This window comes from Bombus pascuorum, chromosome 2 (genome assembly GCF_905332965.1).
Source record: "Bombus pascuorum chromosome 2, iyBomPasc1.1, whole genome shotgun sequence".
NCBI classification, from domain to species: Eukaryota; Metazoa; Arthropoda; class Insecta; order Hymenoptera; family Apidae; genus Bombus; species Bombus pascuorum.
Window position 1 is genome coordinate 8,790,706 of NC_083489.1, and position 18,599 is coordinate 8,809,304.

Here is an 18,599-nt window from a genome sequence, read left to right on the forward strand (position 1 = left end):
TACACGGACGGTGAAAGAGACATTATTAACTTCCAACAGATATACTTCTTCCAAGGAACAAGGCGTTTAAGCGAGAACCCGATCGTCGATATATTCGAAGATAAAATAACGGTCGTTCAGCAGATAGAAGATACCTAAGTTTGGGTTATATTTCTAGGAGAAATTGTAGAACGTAATGGAAGCACAATGGAAAATAATTCTAAAGTGTCTTCGGGCTAGAATACAGGTTCGATGGAAAGAAACACTCCGTTTCCTAATTCTTACACTCTTTGTCCGAATGAACGTTTGTTAATAAGACATTCGACGATTTCCAGAAATTAATCTGAATATTTCAATATAACGTACGTACTGAAAAGTGTAATCGGAATTCGCAACGATCCGCACCCTTCTTTCCTGCGACTATGGAATGCATTTTACAGTGCCGATAACAAATTACGCGTCTTCATCCATGTTCTGCCTTCCAAGCAGAAAGGAATGCCATCGCTCGATCGGTCATTCCCCGGTTTCATCCGGTCGATCAGTAAGAAGATACCTACGCTCCTGCCGTGCGTTTCAGGATTGGAGACAGTATCTGCCTTTATCTGCGGCTAATGTCGTGTAAGAACTACGCCTCCTTCGATCTACTGACAACCATTTGTTCAGACACTCTTGACCACGAAACGCGGCCTGACTCAAAACTTTCTAATGAATTTACAATGTATGTCTCCCTTGTCTTTGGTAAAAATAAAGGACGAACTGTTATAAGGACGATGAATTACAATACGCACAGTCACGAAACGAAATACTATGACTTCTTTCCTCTCTTGCTTCTCTTCTGCGTGAGAATCTTCGTTTTCTATAATTCGTTTGATAGCTTCCACGTCGACCGAACACAGATTCGTTCAATTTGTCAATGGAAGGTCATCGAGCGGACCTACGCTTAGGCGGTAAAAAAGAAATCCCTGTCCCATAACCGGACCACCAAGAACGACGTGACCCGGAAGGGTGGAGACTCGTTCGCTATCGTGACAGTCACAATCAGTTTTCGACGCATTCTCTGACTGTCACAACGGGAGACGGACACCCGCCGACGAAGGTACTTAGTCTCCGGTGAATGGTGCGTACGAAACGAAGAAATCAAACGATTCGACTCGGTACAGTTGTTTCTATTACGACAAATGTCTCTTCGTATTTTTTAGTAGCCTATAAAATTTCGATCGTTCTAGCGGAGCTAGTTATGGACGACTATTAACGTTTTCTGATTGAAGAAAAAACGAATAAAATCTCCATTGCGATGTTTGAAAAGACTAATCAAACGAATGAGATATACTTAATGGGTATCTTTATTCAGAGATACACACAGAATGAAAAATAGCAGGGTTACAGCTATTTTTCGTCGCCACTCCATCAGTATACATACAGTTACCTTCGCATGAAGACATTAAAAATTCCTGCGGAAGCGCGAGGGCGTACGGCACGAGGCGAACGTTAAGCAAACAAATTTAATGCGCGTGTAGAACGGCACCAATTTAAATGATAATGCGCGCTATGTATGCTTCCAAGATTAACTCGTAATAGGCTGGAATAAATGTCGGCAGACCTGTTAGGCGTATCTAGCACTGTTACATGGGGAACAGTAGGTGCTAACTACTTCTGTAGACAAGCTTGTTTATATTGGTGCGCCGTGTATCTCGGAAGGTACGGGTGAATTTGTCCTGTGCTCGATGGCGTCAAGGAAATTGGGTCGCGCATCATCGCGTCCGCCGATCTCGATATTCTTGTTTGCCGATAAATTATTACCCAGTCGAACGACCCCACCACCCTTCGACGCGACTTGTAATTATCTGGACCGGTTATTAAATTTTATCGATGTCTGACTATCATAGAATCGACAATCTATCCGAGAATATTTACTGGCAAGTTAAATATCTATGATATTCGACCTATCTACGTATCACGTTAAATTTGATTATAAGAAGAAAGAGAGATCTGATAGAGAGAAGCAAGTTTCCTATTTACGAAACGCGATCATTTGTCACTGGAGTTTGACTCGATTCGTTTAATTAAGAGAACAGGATATAAACCAATTTACTTTTATCAAGGTTCTACGGTATCGGTCTATCTGTGGCGTGTCAAGAACCAATGAACCATTAATAACGTCTCCCAAACTTGTAGCAACCGAAGAACGACGAAAATATTTCACCGGTGTACGTAATACTTTCCCTAATTCGACGTCGATATCATCGCCTAGGTAATATCGTATCCGTTTCGCGTGGCGCTTATTGATTAAATTCCGGGAAGAAAGTACGGTCTCGTAACTGGGATAAAAAGCATCGCAAAGACGATGATAGCGTGCAAAGGTCGAAGAGTCTTCGAACTATGAGGTAAGTTTGCCTCTGGGGGTGTCTTGTCGATGTTGTCGCGGATGGGATCATGCAAGCTGTGCTCTCCCCACCCCTCGAGCCTCGCCCGTTCTACGTCGGTGAACCTCTTTGCATATACATTCTGTAAGATTACTTTGTGCGGTTTACACCCTCGACCCAGCCACGGCGTAGCTGCTGCTCGTCCTTCAGTACGCCGAACGCCTCGCAGCCCTCGACGAGAGCTCGCTCCTTTTGCCAGGAGGCAAACTACCCTGCAAGTTTCGCCTAGAAGGTCCCTAATGTATGCGGAACTATACGAGAGAAATTCCAAGTTCGGCATGCCCGTGTTAGGTACCTTTACGATGAGTATCTAGCACGGTCTCGCTCTTTCTCCCGACTCCAGGAAAGGACGAACTACCGACAAGACTACTCCGTAGAAGAGGCGAACACGCGTGATCCTAATTAGAACGCGTCCTCCTCCAAGTGTCGAAGTAAAAGCAGCTTTCTTGTTGCTTCGTTCCGCGTGCCACTCCGCCCGCGAGCATTCAAGAGCGTAAGTTGCGGAAGAAAGCGCGGTATCATCAAAAAACAAACGACGTTTCATCCCGTTGGATGACCAGATCGACGTGCACGCGTAAAGTTTCAACGTAACGTTAACGCAGTCGGAATACCACCCCGTTACAACGGATATTGTATTCTGTGAAAAGAGCAAGGAATATACATACGATTACGAAAATTCTCACGGAGGTACAACTCTTAATAGTATTCTTTACCACCCACATTTTCAGCGAATTTACATAAAAACGAGCCAGCGCTCTGTAGCCCCGAAGCCCGATGACTACGAATAACCGCATTAACTTGGTGGCATCGTTTTAATATTTCCTTTCTTTGGTGCGAACCAAGAGTTACGAAACACTTTAGTAACTCGGAAGTAAATTGTTCTGCTTCAAATCTGACTTATTTCTATAAATCCACTCTATCCACACAGGCTACAAGTAAAATATGATCATTAAGTGATCAGTAACTATAACGTAAACCAACTAATGGAAGAGTAAATAAACAAACAAATAGATGACATAAAAACGTTTCTAATATATACATATAATAAACAAATCAACAAGACCCACACCAAGAAAATATTCGTGCAAATAAAAAAAATTACCGTCGCTTTAAAGACAAATGTATTTCCAAACATGTGAGAGCCCCCTCGGTCGTGATTCCCATGGCTCACCCTAATCGTCGACGTCACGGTGCTATAATCATTCGTCGACACGTAGCCACGGCTGCATTCAATGACCTATAACGAGGCTTTCGAAGAAAGCACGACGGAAAATTACGTGAAACGTGTTGATGCGACGACCGGCTGGCAAACGACGCGGCACGCGACACAACGCTAGACGAAGGGCTCATTAAGGATGCGGAGGGCGGAATACCATGGCCATGCTGCATGATAATTACAGCAAAGAAAGCTCCGACCCGGCGGACGCCTTGCTTCTCCAGAGAGCTCCCAAGAGATTACAGGATGTCCGGAGGCGAGAGGATTCTCTCGGCATGTCCCGAAACCCTATCCACGCTCACGACTAATAAAAATTAACAACCGGCCGGTTGGATTCGTACATGAAAGACGGACCGCCACAAATAGATGATGACAGCTGAATAATAAATAATTATCGTTGGGCCCACGCGCCACCCGTGAGCTCTTTTGCGGCGAGCGAAGCATAAACGATCATTGGGTTCAAAACGATTCGTATTTCCGGTTGACTTTACATCGCTTACACGTTAGAGATATCGGATAATCTTTCTCATAAAACGGACAGATTTTTAGCGTTTCTTTCGGAGAATGAACAATCTAAATACCGGAATTGTAGGCCACCCAGACAATATTCTATTGTTCCACGATCCTCCGGAATATACATACATACAATGAATATGAAAATTCTTGGGAATATGTACGTGTGTCCGAGGTCCTTACGGTATGCTTTCGTCGGCGAGTTGTGCAACGTTGGAGCATTGCGAGCACGATCAGAACTTCTTCCGATTGCCGCGAAGGGTTCCACGTGGCCGATCCTTTTAATCGTTCGGCACGATAAACATATCGAAATTATGATGAAGAATCGAGCGCGTAAAGGACGAGCGGTGGTGATCGTGCAAGCTTTGCGGCCGCGGCGGAAAGGATCCTCTCGTTCCCGCCGCGTCTGCCTCCTCCACTTTTAATTTTCAGGCGCGGCTAATTATGATTTACGGCAACATCGACGCAACATCCTGATCGGTACGCGAGATACCGCCCGCAGGATATTCAAATGCGATGAATATTGCTCGCCGCGATAAACGGCGCACGAACAGCGACAGACGAGATGAGAAACAGAAAGAAAGAGAAAACGAGAGGGTGGAACGACGGCAGAGCAGATAGAGAAAGATGCAAAGGAGCTGACTGGCGGGAGGCGCGCGTGTAAAGGATACGAGAAAAGGATTCTTAGTAGTCTATTCGGTATGCAAGATGAGCGGTCAGACCTGTACGCACCGCATCCCTTCTTCGCCAAATAAAAAAAAGGAGGTATATCCTTGCGTGTGGATTATTCGATATATCGAGAGCCGGCTGTCCACCATGGTCGCCTCGAATCGTTCGCTTTTTCTCCGATAACTCAGTGTCAAACGTGAAACGGCAGCAGATGGGTAGTTATGATTTGAAAGCAAAACGTTTAAGAACACCTTGTGTTATTAACCGATCTTATCTCGAGGAAATAAAAGATACTTATTTATAACTGAGGAGCTGCTTGATACGTGTTCTCACATGAATTACATCCGCGTGAAGATCATAGTCAGATAATATAAGCTTTCTGTTAGAGCAAAGTAATTTGTCGATATCTTATACGAAGCGAGGGATACGTCAGAGAATTAGCCACATGATTACGCCGTTTGTATGTTTAATAACTGTTTTAAAACGTACCTCGTGTATACACGAATATACACGCACTTTTGAATAATTAACTACGTGCAAACGAATATATCGTACGATATTAATAATGGACATCAATATCCATTATTCCCGGAATTACTACGCTTCGTCTCTCTGTTTTTTCCCTTTCAGTATTTTTTCACCTTGCCACGTGCTAGTTTCTACACTCGTACGACTCGTTCAAGTTTTGCAATCGCTCTGCTCCGTTATTTCATACCCTCGATTACCAATCGCGATTAGGAAGTTATCAAGGCGCATCTTATAGCGCGGAATGTATCGTGAAGCGGCAAATTTGTTAGTCAATGAACCGAATGGCCACGGGGTATAATTTTATGAAAGAACGGCAAAATAATTGCCTCGATTCTAGGTGTTATGACGGTGAAAGAAAAATGCTCCGGCGAGCATCGCTGATCGTCTTAAGAGGAAGAAAGGCAAGAAATTATTAGATTATCGGTTACCTTGTCAGATCGCTTTTTAGTAGGTGTGATAGTGCCGTTAGGCCTGCCTTGGAGATCGGTTTCGCTAGCCATCCGGTTGAAACGTTGCATCCGCTCGCGGAAGCTTAATTGCTCGGTTGAGCCCGGATTCGTCGCGACGGCCTCATCTTCCTGCATGTTTAATATCTCGGATTGTCAAGACTCAGAGAATAGTAAACACGTAACGCTACGTCCAGCTACTGATAAAAGGCGGAACCAACAACGAAACAGCAACAGAGTAACACAGAAAGGGTGACAAAAAACCATGTGCTGACATATAAATACTCGACGAGACTAGTACACGCTAGATAGAGGTGCTTATCTATGTCATACTATCATGCTACAATACTAATTAAAGCGACACATCAATACTCGTGGTATCTAAGCATGCTAAATAACTGCGAGAACAATGACAGTTGTGAAAATAAGATTTTCGATTATTTATGACGAGGATACCAGTGTCGTTATGCAAGGACGTTAAGCTTTCGATAGAGGATGAGGAACACCAGTGTCGAGTGTGCTGCGTACGCTATCATACCGCGTAAGTGACATTTACTGTAACCATGAACACCTTTCTACATAACCAAACCATGTACACGCAACACTATTGCGCAATAATACCAAAATTATCTGGCCTCGGTAATTACCCGATAAAGCGAAAACGTGTTCAACCATTTTATCGTTTGCACACTTATTTACATATACGACCACAACCAGGACACTATAGGCAGAACATATACTACATGGCTTGCGTGTGTACGAGAAACGTGAACTTTTATCAAACACTTGTACACCTTGACGAGTTATGATTGCCGTATTATAAACGAATCTCACTCAGGACATGAAAAAATTGATATCCTTTTAATTAACTAGTTAATTAAACTTGACCAAATGATACCGAACCTCCCCTTCCCTTACATAATCCGAATAAAATTTCACGTTTCTTTTTATTGCATTTACTTGTATAAGGCAAATACTGACCTTGATAACAGCCTCTGATCCTCCCTTATTCTTGTCCACGTTCTCCTTATTCTCCATCTTGATCTTATCTTGACTTTTACGGCGTGGCGGTACGGGAGGTGACGATGTTGAAAATCCGGTCTCGACTTGATCAACACCATTTTTCTGTGCACTGATAGCGACTTCTTCGCGGGAGAAATTCGAACACGATTCCTCGCGATGTGCGTTCGTATTATTCGCCGGCGGACTGAGGGGTGCGGGAGGTGGAGGCCGATAGGGTGGCGGGGCTCGTAACGGAGAAACCGGGCTAGATACGTCGGCAGTGGAAATAGGTGATCCGATTTGATCCGGAGGCGTCAGTTGCAGAGAATTTAGACGATATTTCTTCTTCAGAACCAAATATCTTTCACCCTGCACGAGCAATTTCTTTATGATGCATGGATAGACTCGACTTTGCAGTATGAACGAACATAAGTATTACGTTTTGCGAATTTACCGTTCGAATATTTAAATGCTATATATCAACGTTAGCTTTCTTGCACCTTTATTTGTCTAAATAAAAAGAATATCTAGTACGTTTTACGACGATATATATAGTACGCAGTGTTCGATAAGAAATAGTAAGAAAATCTTGGAAAAAAAAAGCTTCCTAGATAACCTCATTTTCCAACAATTGCGCGAAGTACATATTGGAAAAACCGGCAACGTCGCAAAACGTGCAACAAGTCGCCGCTGTCAAGGCGGAAGGAAATTGCTACTCGATGACGCACCTCTTCGTTCTTTATAGTAGCCAGGGTGTTTACATACTCCTTGAACCGATTTCGTGCCTCGACTGCAATGTAAATTTGCGCAATATTCACTAAGTATCGTTAGATTTGATTCCCGGTGTGACGAGTATTAAGATCTGCCCGTGTTTACACACAGCACACCGTGTAACATCAGGGTCACACCTTGCGAAAGTGAGACAGTGATCCGACTACGTCGTATATCAGATTTTCGACATACCTCGTGTTTCCGGATCCGTTAGGAACTTCTTGAAGTGCTTCACTAGATCGTGATTACGAGCAGTGCCCCCATTTTCCAATAAATATTCGCGAATCTCTTCGATAGACAGTTCACTGGGCGTCGCCATCTTGTCACTACTGGTCGGCACAGCAGCGCCACTATCTTCACTGTCTCGCTGTGCTGTCGATAAAAACGACCTCTGTGCCGCACGATACACGCAATGAATTTAGAACGCGTTACAACTTTACTCCGATTCTATTAATCGAAGGCAACTGATACATACGTAATTTTTTTAAATCCAATATAACTAACTAGAAGATACACGTCTAGTACGTATTAATATACCGTAGATGGTAGTATCGTGAAAACCTTCCGTCGCATTACACGTCATTGGAACAAGTGAGCGATGTCTAATTGCTACTTAAAAATGCAAATAAAAATTATGTATGCGTGAAAATGCATACATGAACGCAACGTGTAATTTTTTCCTTTAATAATGTACTAACGAACTGTAATCATATTGCACCGCAAAAAAAATTGTTAACATCATTAGTAACGAGTGCAATCGTTACTCCTCATGCATAACACATAATAGCAGTCAATTTAATTGTATTATAATCGTGTAGGACGCGATGGAATATGTAACGCGCGATCCAGCTGCTAGCTCGCATCCCATGTCGCGATACACGTACATAAAAACCAGCGGCCACGCGAAAACCGATTTTTCACTTCGGAGCCGAACGTATTAACCGTCGATGGAACTAGATATTTGATTTTGCCCGCGCAAATAGACGATTCGTAAAACCTTTTAGCAGCCCGACGCGTTATATTCCATCGATGCAAACATCCGGCTGACGAACCCGTCGCACAAACTAATGCGAATAACCGTGCACAGCCAGATAGAGCTTTAAACTTTAAACACTGCGATTTAAGTGGTGCTATACGCATCGACGATGGTCGATGAAGTAATTGACTTTTGTTACGTTATCTGATACATTTACAAGTTGGAATCAAACGGACCACTATTAATTTTTTAATTACATACTACACGAAACGTATAACTTAATATTGAAACTGGTGCCATAATTCACGTTAACTGGATGATACAATAAATGCTGCTGTATGTATATTTGAAACGAGAAGCGCTACTAACTACCCAAGGGTGCCATTAAGATCAAAGTACCTTGGGACCCAAGGTTATCGTACGTGTAAGTTAAAATTATACGTTCTCGATTGCACATCTATTATTCGACATTAAAAGGAACACGCACCCTGACGTTTTGTTGTGACGAGATATTAAAAAAGATAGGCGACGATAAAATCTTGCGCGAAAGTTACTTAATTTATAACAAGATCGGATAGTCAAGCCTTTTAATGGTGTTGATATAATCATCACGATGCCTGGATACGACAGACAAAGAAGAAAGTCTATGATTTGCATAATACGTATAGTCTTGAACAAGATTATCCAGATAATCACGGAGTTATAATGAGAACAGTTCTTCGCAGCAATGTTTTGTAATGAAGAAAATGGCCTTACTAATCACCTACCGTGTGTAAAAATATATACAAGCTACAAAAGACGAAGGGAGAACACTAGAAGGGACGGAGTATACGTGCGGCACGCATATGCGTGTCCACGGACAGGAAGCGTCGTGGTGCCTTTATAATTAAACCCCTTTTATCGGCGATATTCTAATGAAATGACGACTAATGATTGAGCTCGATCCGCGTAAGACTCTTGCAACGGTCAAACGATTCACCAGTTAAATACATAATTTTTCAAGTATTGTTAATGGTTGCTATCGTTCCGCCTAAATGACAATACTGTTAAACACGACCATGAACGCGCATTAAGCGTATTCAGTAACACCGCTTTACAAGGATCATCACGATCAGAGATCGGCTCGATTAAAATAATTACAACCGCGAGGATACGGATTTGTGTCTCTGCAGAGAAAAGGGAAAAATGGTTTACCACGCCAAATAACAGTATCAGGGATCTCGTGCAGATCAGATGGTAATCTTTTGACCGCGGTAGCCGACACGCAGCGTGTTCTTTGATACAATTCTAAACCCGGCAGGATTGATGCACGAGATTGGCCGTGGTATTTCCGTGAACAAAATGTGTGCACCAAGAGGTCGTCCGGGGGCGAAGCGGTTGCAGCAAGAAGAACGAGCGGCCAAGAACGAGGACAAAGGAATCGCGTCGACGCCCCGTGGCCCCGTAGGTGCATCCACGATATCATCTACCCATGTTCCCTTGCGTTATGCTTATGCTCGTGCATACGTAAAAGATGCGCGAGCCTGCAGCCGCTGCAGCGCTTTATCCGTCTGGTGCAAACTGCAAAAGAGTTCGTGTGATCTACCGCCCAGTGATATGTCGCCGCTGGGATTCCGACGAGAACCGCAAGCTTCTTTTCTTTCCCCTTCCCCATCCTCCCTATAATTCTCCCAACCCGTTTGTTCTCGCGCCATTTTAATTAATTCTTGGACAATGCAACAGGGGAATGCTTTTTTACTGTACACGTTTATCCGAGCGTGTACAAGAATTCATTATGTAATGTATGGTTTCCGCTAACTTCTTTTACTTTCGACCAACGTGAAACGTTACTTCAACGCACACTTGCTCCTTTGTAACCGTGAATCCTGCTCGCGTACAAGGTGTGCCTTTATTAATGCCAAGCGTTTTCGACAACAAGTTTATTCAGACGAGATACGTTTAACTCTACTTTCAACTCGCGTCTCCATTTTTTTCCATTTTAAAAATTCGAACAACGACTACGTAAAACGTAAATAGGCAATGTTAAAATTTCGGTAGGCTCTGTTCCGCAACAAAAGCCAGTCGTTTTCAAAATAGAGGTATAGTTTGATAACGAACTGTTGTATTTCGTATAACCTCACCCCATACATGAAAGTATTGGATATGGTATACCATACCATTGGTTTTCATGCAATAAAACCAAACCGCGAAGCAAATTCATCGATGTAGCACGGTTGTTACTCGATCGAGCTATTCGCATAATCGACTCTATTCGCGAAAGAACAACCGCGATAAAGGGTCTACGTTTCCCGTTTTTAGCTTCTTTTTCAAATGAAATCCTTTTCCTGTTGTGGTTTACCGGAACGTATGTATTTCGCAGCGAGGAGAACGGGGCGGAACGAGAGAACTAACGCCAGCCTGGTTTTTGTCAAGGATTCCAAAGGAACGTTACGTAGGAATGTCGTAAGTTACTCGCGTGTATGCACGCACGAACTAAGAAACGCGCGATAGAGGTGCAAATGCGCTCGCGTCGCAGCGTCGCTGGCAAAAAACAGCTTCTAGATCATGCTGTCCTCTCCACGGATGGCAAGCAACGCCGACGTGTAACAGTAAATTCGACCTGAACCCGATGACGGACTTCGCGCTCTCTATCGTTTTTGCCATATAAAGGGTCGCAATGGTAGCGCGTATCCAACAGGAGCGACTTATATATTCGTCCATAATTGGAGCGACTGCACTCACTCGAATTGGCTACGATATAAAACATCCCGTATAAAGAGCGTACTTTGGCAGGTTTCTTGCATGGTTTTTACTCCCTGTACCTTTGGTGGTCTCGTTAGAAGGACAGTGGGAGGTCCGCGGGAAAAACGGCAATAACAGACAACAAAGCCAGCGCGTATCTAGTCGAACTCGTCGTCTCGATCCCCTAAAAACTGTGTTTCGAGGAGACGAGTGAAAAAAAGTGAAGCCAGTGGTCGAACGTCACGTCCGTCGAGGTCGATTCCGTACAATTATTACGGTATTATACGCTGCATTATACATTAAGGTCCGATCATTCAGTTCCGAAACAGTTATCGCGATTAATGTACACAGCTAACGAGTCCGTAACTCTACGTTCAAGGAATAAATTTCGTTCGAAACATGAGAGATACGCGTCGCAAGCTAAGATACGGTATAATGCATCGAGCTTCCTTTCGGTGGCTACGTATACCGCACGGCAGCCAACGTAAAACGTTTCGCTGAACAGAGTTATGGGCTCTAATGAGTCGAGGGGTTAAAGCGCGAGTCCCGATCCTCACTGCAAAAGAAGAGAGCTAAAACCCTATCGGACCGTTCAATCTATCCTGACTACCGTTTACCACGGCATCGTTTAAAGTGGCCACAGGTGCTCGCCCGTATATACGCTCGTTCCACGTACCAAAAAAACAACGAATATAAGGACTGTGAAGCAGCCGATGCCCGCGAGTATGACCACCGAGAGCTGTATGTTTGGCTTTCTCATAGTTTTACCGGATGATTTTTAGTACTTGATCGTAGCGGCTCCGGTTTGTCGGCGAAAAGCCCGTTTGGACTTCAAAGATTCGCGATCGGGCACTTGGCTCTATACAGGCATTACATATTATCATGGCTGGTATCCAACCGAAGCGCGCGTGTCCCCTTCGTTGACGTCGTAAAGCGGCTTTCCGTGCATACAAAGTCGAGGGCTCGATCAACACTCTACGGGGTCGCGTTGTCGTTGGTGGTTAGAGGTCCATGAAAAGAGCAAAGTATACCTTGGCGCGGCTAATAGCTCCGCATTTTTTATTCGGCAATACATATACCACGGAAATTGACCGACTGTTTGCCCGAACGTTTCACGCGAAACATTTAACACGCGATCATAGATCAATATCTCGTATAAATACATGTCCTATTTCAGAGGAAAAGCACAATCGATGGTTTATTTTATTTATTTATTTTTTTATTAAACGACGCGGCATCCCAATAGAACTAACCGAAATATAAATATCGTGGAGAATTTTTCAAAATGACTAACGATTGCAGCAGTCATTCGGAGAGTTTTCAATGTGGCAGCAATTGCGTTTATCGATGCCCCGACGTTCCACGAGAATGTCACAGTCTGTTGCGATCAATCTTTGACATCGATGTGACAACCCGTGCTATTTCAGAGTGTGTCCGCGCGATAATAGCGACTGCCAAGTGGCGACTATTAGTAGAATTTTAAGCCAGATACGCCAGTCGACGCGAACGGTAGCAGTCGAATTAAAACGCGTCCCGCCAATGGGGGGAATTTTGCAAAACAAACAAAAAAGAAATTAAAAAGTGAAGCAATGGCTGACTGTATGAACGTGGACGTACCAGTGGTGGGTACACTGGGTACGAAGAAGGGCCAAAAATACTATCAACGATTCGTGTCGCTGTCAGTAACGACGCATTAACGCATTCATATCGCATTCCAACCCTTCGTTCGACTGCAGCCTGCTGCTCGATGTCCTCGCGCTCGTTCTTTCTTCTTTTCTTTTGTACGCGTCTCGTTACTCGCGCGCTCACTCGTGTTAAGTCGCGCACTGCCGTGTAGCTTGCGCGAACAGCGGAAAAGTATTCGTGGCTATCAAAGAGTACACAGCCGGACAACGCGTTAAATATGTGTCAAGTTGTAAGCTCGCAAAAAATCTGTCCAACGCTTTGCTCGTGCTGGTGCTACCGGCGAGTATCGCTGGTAAAAAGTGTGAAACTCTAACTATAGGGTTTCGTTGACGTACGTGAACCGTCATTACGCTCGAGGTGTAGCACGCGTTTCCGAAACGAGTGTGCGCCTATCGCGCGAATCACTCTTCTCGGCTATATTACAATTTGTCGTGCATAGTAACGAACGTCGCAAGAAACGCTGGAAAAAGTTACAGGCAACGCGCCGGTGACAGCGTGTAATAACGCGCCTGCTAAACCGCTAATCTACTCCCATAAAGTATTTCTCGCGTTCCACGACTTTTGTACAATACGAATGCATAGTAAACAGTGGATGACGCACGATAACGACAGGTACAATTAACTTTTTTTCAACCCACCTGCGAGCCTATTACGAAACCAGTCACGAAGAGTTCCCGTGAAAAATCTTACCTCGATGCAACGAGGAAGCGGAGGACGTTCCCGAAGACAAAGTATCATAGACTGATGTTTATGCGCGCAGTGCACTCGCGTAAAATATATGCTTCGCGTAAATGCGGATAGGATGTGCGCATTTTTTCATTGCGTCCTATTTGAATTGAAAAATATAAATCTAAGTTTAATGTAAATTTACAGGTACGAACGAGCTGGTTAAAGACAAGAACATGTCAATGCAAATGGCACGCACTCGCCATGGTTGACCGAGAGACATGGAAGAGGGAACATCCGGCTCTTTGAGAGGACGTTCGTTCACGATCACAGGGCACCCTTTGCAAGTTCACGCAAGAGGTTCGCGTTGTCTCAGAGAGACCGCTACGCCGCCCACGTCGTCGCCGATTACCGGGAGGTATACGTGAAAGGTAAGGGCAGTTCGATCATGGATAACGATCGTTTATCGGCGCCAGCGAGCTATCGTTCTCTGTCCCCGTGTCGACAGATCGATTCGAGGAAATGGAGAATTGCGGTAATTGCGATAAGTAACGCAATATACGTTAGTCGGAAAGAACGACTCGACGGTAGAGAAAGGTGTTAATCGCCGGTCAGGAGATTTACAGCGCGTATCGATATCCTGTGCGTTCGGTTGACCGGTCGGAATCACGCAGAGAGGACGATTTCCGTGACGCGAGGGCGTCGTCATTTACATTTCCTAAGATGTCATCGCGGAAACGTAGACGGAATGGTGAAGCTTGTTCGCTTAACCCACACAGAGGCTGGAAGTAGAAGTACAAAGTCACGTTCTCCGAGCGGCGTAGACGCGCGGGATAAGGTACATCGGGGGGGAGCAGCGGTTAAACGAAGGACGTAAAAACATCGGGTATGACGGAATATAAGTGAAATCGGAATAATTACAGGCGGCACGGACGCAAATCCTGCAATACGGTAGTCAGTAGGCGGTATGGCCTACCAACAGGCGCATACAGGTATACGCAAGCTCTTTGTCGGACGGAGGTGGAGTACGGGTTATATTGGCGCCACCTCCTGCACGGTTAAGCGAGCGACTAGGGCAGACTTACGCCTTACGCCTCTCTCTCTCCCTCTCTCTTTTCCCCTTTCTCCAGCTCTCTGACTATTCGTATCTCGTTCTCCCTCGTTGGTTCGTCCCTCGGCACCTCTCGCTCTCTCGAATGCTCGCTTACTCCGGTCTGTTCCGTTCTGTTCTCTGCTCTTCTCTCCTCTCTCTCCCCTCTTTCGGCGGCTTGCTCGCTCGGTCGCGCGCTCTGCCCTCTCGTCCCTCTCCGCTGATGCTGCAACTCCGGCTCGGCTAACCCAACCTAACCCGCGGGCCAACTTCATTCCACGCCGACTGACCACCACCGACGGCCGTCGTCGTCCTCGACGCCGTCGTCGTCGTCATAGAACGCGGGTCACGCGACACGCCGTGTCGACGGTTACCGTGTGTTCGTGCGTTCTCCGTTCGGTTTTTTCGCGCGTCGTCCGTCTACGACTACCTCGAACTGCTATACGTATCCCGGTTCACGAGTGACAGAGTTCCGGCTGCGGAGACATCCATCGTGAGAGGGAGGAAGAAGGAACACTTGGTAATAGAAAAGAAAAGAAAAGATCGAGTGACCAAGCGTGTCTAGATATAGTTTCCGGTTTTTCCACGAAACCAACTGTTAAGGGAGAAAATCAGAGAGGGAGAGAGAGAGAGAGAGAAAGGGGGGAGAGAGAGAGAGAGAGAGAGAGGGAGATCTGGGAACCAGACAACCGACCAGGAGAAACAGATTGATCCGAGTCGCGACGTCCCGCCGCGCGGATTTTGTGTCTCGTTCGCCCCGAAGACATTTGAACAGGAAGGAGGAGGAAGAGGAGGGACGATCATGGACATATCGGAAGATTGCTGGGAGCACGTGGGACTGCTTCAAGAGGTTTCCGCCACGGAACCACCCCCGCCACCACCCGCTCCCGACTTCCTAATTCAGCAACAGGAGGTGAGCAGTTGATTTCTTTTTTCCTCGCTGCTACGATACTCTCGTGATCGGGATATTCGATCGATTCGGTCCGCGGTCGAACGAAAAAAGCGTGGGAGATCGGGATCGAACCGTTACAGTTTTTGCAAACACCGGTATCCTTTCGCTTCGAATCGAAAGAGAAATCACGTGTGCGTTAAGATCGATAGGAACCGGTACTGATGATTTACGTTACTGATTTATTACATTATTTTCCGTGCTAACGCGTTATTATCGTGTAATAGGCGACCATTTACATTTTTGCGTAACTTTTTCCCCGATAGTATAGTGTTTAAACTAATTAGAAGACTCGTATATTAGGTGAAGCTGTATTTTAAATAATTTACGCGGAGCACAGGTGGATTGCACTGTCACGCGTTATCATAATAACACAGTGTACTGGTTTAGTTCCGCTGGAGCATTGAAACGTTCACCATAGTGCGTTCCATGAAACGAATATGGAAAATTGCACGACGTTTTAAAACATTGTCGTGAAAATTAATAACAACGACAGCGTGAATTTAACCTACGCGAATGCTCTGCAGGGTATACCGGTGAGATCGATACTTCGTATGCTCGAATAGGATCGGTAAAAGGACTTCGAACGACTCTATTCTCGCAAACAATAGATACGCTCTAGACGACAATATAATTTAAACTCCGTTAACCGATTCCGATTATAGATGTGGAATCAAATCTGTGTTACCCCTTAATTGACGCATTACAATTAAAAGCGTGTTCTCGTGCACGCGATCATCGGGGGCTAGCTTTATCAGCGGACACGATGCCATCGACACGATGCACTTTTCTCCGGAACGATTCCGCCAACGACATCGGATCAGTTTTATCGAATTAACTATTCGATATATGTACCCGGTAACGAGATTAAATCGTCCTTAGAGTTCACGCGAATTCGAAAGTTAGCTCGAACGTATCTTTCGCCGCTAATTTTTCAAGTGATTTTCGATTTCGGATCTGAAATCTGCTAAAACACGGGGCGTGTTAGCCGTTTCGTGCTTCGTTATTAATTCGTTGCCACTCTGAAAGCATCGTGTTTCGAAGCGGAACGTGACACGAGTGTAAAAACTTGGCTAAGTGAAGCTCCAAAATCGAAAAAAATGGAGCCAGCTGTTCCGTGCCTTTTCGTCGTTCAATTTCTCTGTTTATTTAACTGGAGCAACCTGCGATAATCCTGCGAAGGAGTTTATGGACGGGTCGATGAGAACAGAAGGAAAAATTTAGATATCGTTATGGTCGCTGACGAGGAGTATAGCGGCTAGGGTGGTTGGGGTAAGTCGAAGCTAGAGGAAAAGCAGGAGAAAGGGCGAAAGAGAGAGAACGGAAGGCGAGGGAGCTCATTCCGTTTCAATTTCGGGGGTCTCGTGTAACGAGCTCTCGCGGTGGAACAGCATGGGTCTATAGGGCGTTGGTTACGGTGCCCTGTAATCATCGCGGAAATTATAGGCATTTAGCCGGGCATGAATGAGCGGATAGGAAAGTTTAAGAAGATATCGGTGGCATCGGTGTGTCAGAGGCGCGTGCAGCATCGACGGCCCGATGCCCTCGGTCCCCCTTCGAGAACTTCTCTCGTCAACCCTACCTCGAGTCTGCTATGCCGCCAATTTCTAAAGGCACCTGCAGCTGCGATGTAAGACCCGATCAAGGCCCAGATTCACCTTCGATGTATTCCGTTCTTGGCATCTTTTCTCTCCCCTGGCCCCGATCGACCCCCGAGTACGTGTGCATGTGTACACGGACAAAATTCTGGGACACGAACTATCGGGCTCGGTTAATTCTTCTTCCCTCTCGACGGACGACGATAATAACTGCGGCAACATAAGTTGCAATCAGCTGTCCATTTGTATGGGTGTGTACATTAAGCGGCACGCACACTCGCGTGTGCATTATTATGATAAACGATTATATACGCGTATGTATATAGATATACGATGATTGCGTACACTCAGCCGTGTAGAATCCGTGTGCCGCTGCCGTTATTATTATTAAATTGCTTCCTTAGTGCACGCGAAGAATTATAAACAACCGATCGAGCGTGGTCCGCGACGATACCGGCCGTACCGGAACGCAGTTAAGCTTCCTCGCAGCGATTTTAATGCGCTTCGCAAGATTAAAACATTAAAAGCGTCTTCCCAGCACCGGAGACGCGATTTACTCCCGTCTAAAAATTACCGATCGGCGACGTCAACACGTTGCACAACCGCGTTATTACGATGAAAATTGCGAACGGGATGCCGCACAGTCCAGTTCCTTTAAAGTAAAGGTCTCATCGCCGCCGATCGACGGGATCGTTATCTGGACAAATAAGAGAGATCGATTAAAAACGTCAGCTCGTATTTCTTTAATTTTTAACCGGCAAAGAAATACGTAACACAGTGGCGTTCCAGCTGCGCGATAAAATATGTCGACGCGTTGAAACGCTGCGAGTACGACGGAACGCGACGCGACGTGTTCCCGTATCAAAAAATCCGCACCTGCGAGTCGAAATAGTTCGGCTCGTAAGGCCGCCACACGTCTCTCTCGATTAACTCGCGCGCACCGCTCACGTATGAGTTTCCCACGGCGGGCCAGGATGGGCCCGTGTGGGAATATCGAGGCTTATTACTCGCGCATAGGTAACACACGTTCGATCCTTGATCGACCACCGATTTTCGTATTCCTTCCTCGTGTGCGTTTTCTCCTCGCCTCTCTCCTTTTTCGCCTTGTCCCGCTTTTTTCTTCCTCCCTCGTGCCTCCTGGATCGCTCGTTTTTTCTCCCGCCATAAATTTCTTCATTACCTCTACCAATTTTTCCTCCTGTTCCTCCTCTTTCTTCCAAGATTTTTTCTCTGTCTTTTTTAAACCTGACGTCATCCTGCATTCCTATCCGTGTTTCGTCGTTTCTCGTATTCTCTTCGTGCTTTCGTAGCGATTCGGCGCAGCAAGGTAATGCAACACGGTATACCCAGGCTAACGCAAGGGGTA

At 45.4% G+C, this 18,599-nt stretch overlaps 3 protein-coding genes across 4 annotated transcripts in view; 2 read left to right on the forward strand and 1 right to left on the reverse strand.

Annotated features, from left to right (window-relative positions):
• Positions 1–7,909, reverse strand: part of LOC132904558 (ankyrin repeat domain-containing protein SOWAHB-like) — a 68,734-nt gene extending 60,825 nt beyond the window's left edge. The window contains exons 1-4 of one of the 2 annotated variants that reach the window (XM_060955176.1): positions 7,740–7,908; positions 7,505–7,566; positions 6,756–7,145; positions 5,757–5,906 (exon numbers count right to left, since the gene is read on the reverse strand). In XM_060955176.1, the coding sequence (XP_060811159.1) occupies positions 5,757–5,906; positions 6,756–7,145; positions 7,505–7,566; positions 7,740–7,866 (729 nt within the window). In that variant the 5' untranslated portion in view covers positions 7,867–7,908. Of the gene's footprint in view, positions 1–5,756; positions 5,907–6,755; positions 7,146–7,504; positions 7,567–7,739 lie in introns of both variants that reach the window. The other variant, XM_060955177.1, reaches the window with a different exon arrangement.
• A 4,924-nt stretch (positions 7,910–12,833) lies between these two features.
• LOC132904673 (uncharacterized) lies at positions 12,834–14,839 on the forward strand. The gene is made up of 4 exons (XM_060955363.1): positions 12,834–12,879; positions 13,804–13,847; positions 13,909–14,027; positions 14,505–14,839. Exons 1-4 carry the CDS (start codon positions 12,834–12,836, stop codon positions 14,656–14,658), a joined length of 363 nt encoding a protein of 120 aa, XP_060811346.1. The 3' UTR covers positions 14,659–14,839.
• Positions 14,840–15,353: 514 nt separating this feature from the next.
• The window catches only part of LOC132904538 (homeobox protein caupolican-like), a 75,778-nt gene continuing 72,532 nt past the window's right edge, over positions 15,354–18,599 (forward strand). The window contains exon 1 of the mRNA XM_060955140.1: positions 15,354–15,599. Coding sequence (XP_060811123.1) covers positions 15,489–15,599 — 111 coding nt within the window. The 5' untranslated portion in view covers positions 15,354–15,488. The remainder of the gene's footprint in view (positions 15,600–18,599) is intronic.